Raw genomic sequence first — 5,738 nt, 5'->3', positions numbered from 1 at the left:
GTAGACCTGTATTTGCTAACTTTGGAATGTGTTCTGTGTGTGCACACGGTTCCCTAGTTTTCTTGTGTCTTTGTTTGAGGTCACTAGGATTGCTGCGTGGTTGTGTGTGTGTTTGTGTCCGTGTTCACTAGCTTGCTGCTTTGAGCGTATTCAACAAGGAGGGTTTCAGAGTATTGACATTGTCTATGAGTGGGTGTGTGTGTGGTAATCTCTTTGGTTGCAGCGGTGATGAGCGGAGGGGCTTTAGCGAGGTAAGAGTGTGTGTGTGTGTGTGTGTGTGTGTGTGTGTGTGTGTGTGTGTGTGTGTGTGTGTGTGTGTGTGTGTGTGTGTGTGTGTGTGTGTGTGTGTGTGTGTGTGTGTGTGTGTGTGTGTGTGTGTGTGTATGTTTCAGTTTTAATCCTGCAGATAAGATGTGGAACAGCTTGGAACAACAGGGAGGGGGGGCCGTCTATTTGAAATGCTTGATTCAAGTCGCCCTTTACCTGTGCCTGTCTTACAGCTATGTGTGTGTAAGGGGTGTGTTACAGCTATGCGTGTGTGTGTGTGTGTGTGTGTGTGTGTGTGTAACAGGTGTGTGTAACAGGTGTGTGTAAAGGGTGTGTGACAGGTGTGACTCAACAGTTCTCTCTCCTCTCTCCTCTCCTCTCCACTCCTCTCCTCTCCTCTCCTCTACCTTTCTCTCTCCTCTCCACTCAAGCACTCCTCTCCTCTTCTTTACCTTTCTCTCTCCTCTCCTCTCCTCTCATGCGCTCCTCTCCTCTACCTTTCTCTCTCATCTCCTCTCCTCTACCTTTCTCTCTCCTCTCCTCTCCTCCACTCTCCTCTCCTCTCCTCTCTCTCCTCTCTCCACTCCTCTCCTCACTCCTCTCCTCTCTCTCCTCCTCTCCTCCCCCTCCTCTCCTCTCTCTCCTCTCATGCGCTCCTCTCCTTGCCTCTCCTCTCCTCTCCTCCAGTCTCCCCTCTCCTCTCCTCTACCTTTCTCTCTCTCCTCTACCTTTCTCTCTCCTTTCCTCTCCTCTCCTCTCCCCACTCCACTCCACTCCACTCCACTCCACTCTGCTCCTCTCCACTCCTCTCCTCTCCTCTCCTCTCCTCTCCTCTCCTCTCCTCTCCTCTCCTCTCCTCTCCTCTCTCACCTCTCTCCTCTCCTCTCCTCTCCCCTCTCCACTCCACTCCACTCCACTCCACTCGTCTCTCTCCACCTCCCCTCTCCTCTCCTTTCCTCTCCTCTCCTCTCTCACCTCTCCTCCAGCTTTCTCTCTCCTCTCCTCTACCTTTCTCTCTCCTTTGCTTTCCTCTCCTCTCCCCACTCCACTCCACTCCTCTCCTCTCCTCTCCTCTCCTCTCCTCTACCTTTCTCTCTCCTCTCCTCTCCAGCTTTCTCTCTCCTCTCCTCTCCCCCCCCCCCCCCCCACACACACACACACACACCCTAGACGGAGGGGCTTATTTTGCCAGGGTTCCTCTGGTTAGAGTGCTTCTACAGGATATTGAGAATGAGGCTTGCTTGTTGTCAGGCTGGCTTTTACCATTCAGTGTGGTTATAAACATATAATACCCAAAGATGTGTGTGTGAGTGTAATGCATAAATATGTGTTGTGTTAGAGTGCAGATGAAGTAATGTTTGCGTGTGTGTGCGGGCGTGTGTGTGTGTGTGTGTAAATGCCCTGTTTTCTGCATGTGTGCGGGTGGCAGAGGACACCAGGATTTAGACAGAATGTAGGCCAGCCTGTGTGTGTGTGTGTGTGTGTGTGTGTGTGTGTGTGTGTGTGTGTGTGTGTGTGTGTGTGTGTGTGTGTGTGTGTGTGTGTGTGTGTGTGTGTGTGTGTGTGTGTGTGTGTGTATGGCGGGAGAGACAGATGCGCTGGCAGTAGACAGTGAGGTAGCGCAGTGGCAGCTCGTTCTCACAGCATGAAGTCCGTTTTCTCGCTGCACAGGAAATGGGCGCACACCGTGAAAGCCATCCGTATACTTCAGGGCGGCGTAAGTGTGTGTGATAGCTGTGTGTGTGTGTGTGTGTGTGTGTGTGTGTGTGTGTGTGTGTGTGTGTGTGTGTGTGTGTGTGTGTGTGTGTGTGTGTGTGTGTGTGTGTGTGTGTGTGTGTGTGTGTGTGTGTGTGTTAAAAACTAGTGACTTATATGTCGGTCAGTCAGTCAGTGTGTGTGGGGGGGGTATTTACTTTAAACCACCTGACAGGTGGTTCTTGATGTTGTTATGGTGTTCAACTTAATCTTTGATAAGTTTTGAGATAACTTAAACCCGCTCCTACTTTCTCTGTACTGTGTCTCTCTGTCTGTCTGTCTGTTTGTCATTCTCTCTTTCTGTCTCTATCTGCCTCTCCATCTGTCTATCATTCTCTCATTCCCTCTCTGTCTCTCTGTCTGTCATTCTCTGTCTGTCTGTCATTCTCTGTCACTTGTCTGTCTGTCTGTTGTTATCTCTGTCTGTCTGTCCGCCTGTCTGTCCGCCTGTCTCTTTGTCTGTCTGTCTGTCTGTAGGTCTGTCTGTCATTCTCTCTGTGTCTGTCTGTCTGCCGCCGGTCAATTCAGTTCAGTTTTATTCATCTATATTAGCACCATTAACAATAGATCTTGTCTCAGGGCTTTACAAAGGCGTCTGTCTGTCTGTCTGTCTGTCTGTCTGTCTGTCTGTCTGTCTGTCTGTGTGTGTGTCTGTCTGTCTGTCTGTCTGTCTATGTGTGTGTCTGTCTGTCTGTCTGTCTGTCTGACTGTCTGTCTGTCTGTCTGTGTGTGTGTGTGTCTGTGTGTCGGCCTGTCTGTTTCTGTGTGTGTGTGTGTGTGTGTGTGTGTGTCTGTCTGTCTGTCTTCTTCTGTCTGTCTCTGTGTGTGTCTGTCTGTCTGTCTGTCTGTCTGTCTGTCTGTCAGTCTGTCTTCTTCTGTCTGTCTGTGTGTGTGTGTGTGTGTGTGTGTCTGTCTGTCTGTCTGTCTGACCGCTTTATGAACTTACATGTGGTGAGACTTTTTTTGACTCCACCCTCTCTCTCTCACCAGAACCCAGTCATGGAGGAGGTGGTGTGGGAACAATACACCGTCACACTCCAGAGGGTGAGTACACACACACACACACACACACACACACACACACACACACACACACACACACACACACACACACACACAAACACACACACACTCCAGCGGGTGAGTCAGCGGTGTAACTATAGGGGGTGCAGCAGTCCATACACACAAACACACATGTACACCAACCCACTGTTACATACAGTGGGGAAAATAAGTATTTAGTAGTACCGATTTCGCAAGTTTGGCCACTTGCAAAGAAATGTGTGATCTAGAATTGTAATGGTAGGTGTATTTTAACAGTGAGAAACAGAATCTCAACAAAAAAATCCTGAAAACTGCATTTTATAACAGTTATGACTTTATTTGCATTTGATGTAAAAAATAATTAATTGAACCCCCAAGCTAACAGCAAGAATTCTGGCTCACAATGACCAGTTATGTGCCCAAGAAGCACACAGATTAGTCCTCATTAGGTCTAACAAGGTATACCTGATCTCAACTGGTGACGTTTATAAAGAAACCTGTCCAAAGAATCATACTTCACACCTTCAACCTCACCACCATGGGCAAGACCAAAGAGTTGTCCAAGGACGTCAGAGATAAGATTGTAGACCTGCACAAGGCTGGAATGGGCTACAAAACCATTGGCAAGCAGCTAGGTGAGAAGCAGTCAACTATTGGTGCGATTATTCGTAATTGGAAACAACACCAAACAAATGTTAATCGCTTTAGGTCTGGGGCTCCATGCAAGATATCCCTTCGTGCGGTATCAGTGATCATTCGAAAGGTGCATAATAACTCCAGAACTACACAACTACACGGGGGAGCTTGTGAATGATCTCAAGGCAGCTGGGACCACAGTCGCCAAGAAAACCATTGGCAACACACCACGCCGTCATTTTTTGAGGTACTGCAGCACTCGCAAGCAGGGGGGCTCAAGGAAGCCCATGTACAGGGCGATCTGAAGTTTGCCATTGCCATTGAATGATTCTAAGGAGGATTGGGAGACAGAATGTGGTCAGATGATACCAAAGTCAAGCTCTTTGGCATCAACTCGACTTGCCGTGTTTGACAGGGGGGGGAATGCTGAATATGACCCCAAGAGTACATCATACCCACCATCAAGCATGGAGGTGGAAACATTATGCTTTGGGGCTGTTTCTCTGCCAAGGGTACAGGACGACTCCACCGCATCAAGGGGACTATGGATGGGGCCATGTTACGGAATCATTGGAATATTGGGCTTGAACCTCATTCCCTCCCATTGAAAACGCAACCTTAAAGATTTGGAGAGGATCTGCAGGAGTGGACCAAAATCCCTCCTGAGATGTGTGTTAACCTGGTGACCAACTACAAGAAACGTTTGACGTCTGTGCTTGCCAACAAGGGTTATTCCACCAAGTACTAAGTCATTTTTGTCAGTCAGTTTTGCTAGGGGTTCAAATACTTATTTTTTGCATCATAAGTCATAAATGTTATAAAATGCATTTTTCTGGATTTTTTTGTTGATATTCTGTTTCTCACTGTTAATATACATCTACCATTACAATTATAGATCACACATTTCTTTGCAAGTGGCCAAACTTGTGAAATCGCCAGGGGTTCAAATACTTATTTTCTCCACTGTACATACTGTCCCTTACACACACAATCACTAGAGGTGTGCAAAAAAAATCGATTCACATTCGAATCGCGATTCAAGTGCTTCCGATTCAGAATCGATTCATAGAATTCCAAAAATCGATTCATATAAATATGAAAAAAAAAAAAAAAAAATGTTTTTTTTTTTTAAGATTAACGTTCTTTTTGGCTTTGCAAACTGTGTAGTAGGCTAACGTTACGGTTTGAGTGATGGTGAGCGTGATACGGCGAAATGGTTGATAAAAAGCTTCTGAATATAAAGTTTACCTTTAAAAGTTGTGTTGTGCAAAAGAAGCGAGCTTCACTGTTGTCTGAAAATGTCAACAGGCAGCTGGCTGAAAGCAGAGAAGTAGTAGGCTTACCTTTTATTGGTAACCTAACTGTAACGGTTCATTGTTTTTGAAATAAGAGGCCTGACTTCTATGTTCACAGCAAACTTGAAAAAAAGAAAATATTAAGCCATGGTTTAACTGCACTATTGGCTGAGTCTGAAATGTGCACTTTATAATTTAATTTTGTACCACCCTGTTTGGCAATGTTGTTTTTCAATAAAATAAAACATTGCATAAAGCAAGCCAATCTGATTAATCGCGATTCATTTTGAGTTAACTATGACAAAAATGTGATTAATCGCGATTCAATATTTTAATCGTTTGACAGCACTAACATTTACATACTGTGAATCAATTTTTTTAAATGGAGAATCGTTTTTGAATCGAAAATCGGTTTTGAATCGAATCGTGAGCCTAAAAATCGGTATCGAATCGTGACATTTTCTGAATCGTGCACCCCTAACAATCACACACTCTTAAACACTCAAACTCACACATGCACATGCACACACTCACTCACTCACACGTTCATTCACTCACTCACAAAAACATGGTCACACTCACACAAAGACACTCACACACGCTATGGCTGTATGAAGGCGAGAGTTATCAGAGGTGTTTTTTTATCAGAGGTGTTTATCAGAGGTGTTGTTGTGTATCAGAGGTGTTGTTGTTGCTCAGAGGTGTAGTTGTTTATCAGAGGTGTTTATCAGAGGTGTTTAT

The 5,738-nt window shown here is 45.6% G+C and overlaps 1 protein-coding gene across 1 annotated transcript in view; it reads left to right on the top strand.

Annotated features, from left to right (window-relative positions):
* Positions 1-1,912: 1,912 nt before the first annotated feature.
* Positions 1,913-5,738, top strand: part of tjp2a (tight junction protein 2a (zona occludens 2)) — a gene marked incomplete at both ends in the record, with an annotated part of 28,479 nt that continues 24,653 nt past the window's right edge. The window contains 2 exons of the mRNA XM_080833867.1: positions 1,913-1,984; positions 3,013-3,066. Coding sequence (XP_080689993.1) covers positions 1,913-1,984; positions 3,013-3,066 — 126 coding nt within the window. The remainder of the gene's footprint in view (positions 1,985-3,012; positions 3,067-5,738) is intronic.

This window comes from Sprattus sprattus, assembly GCF_963457725.1.
Source record: "Sprattus sprattus genome assembly, chromosome: 3".
Classification (NCBI taxonomy): domain Eukaryota; kingdom Metazoa; phylum Chordata; class Actinopteri; order Clupeiformes; family Clupeidae; genus Sprattus; species Sprattus sprattus.
The sequence above is the reverse complement of the archived record's forward strand: the minus strand, read 5'-3'. Positions and strand labels throughout refer to the sequence as shown.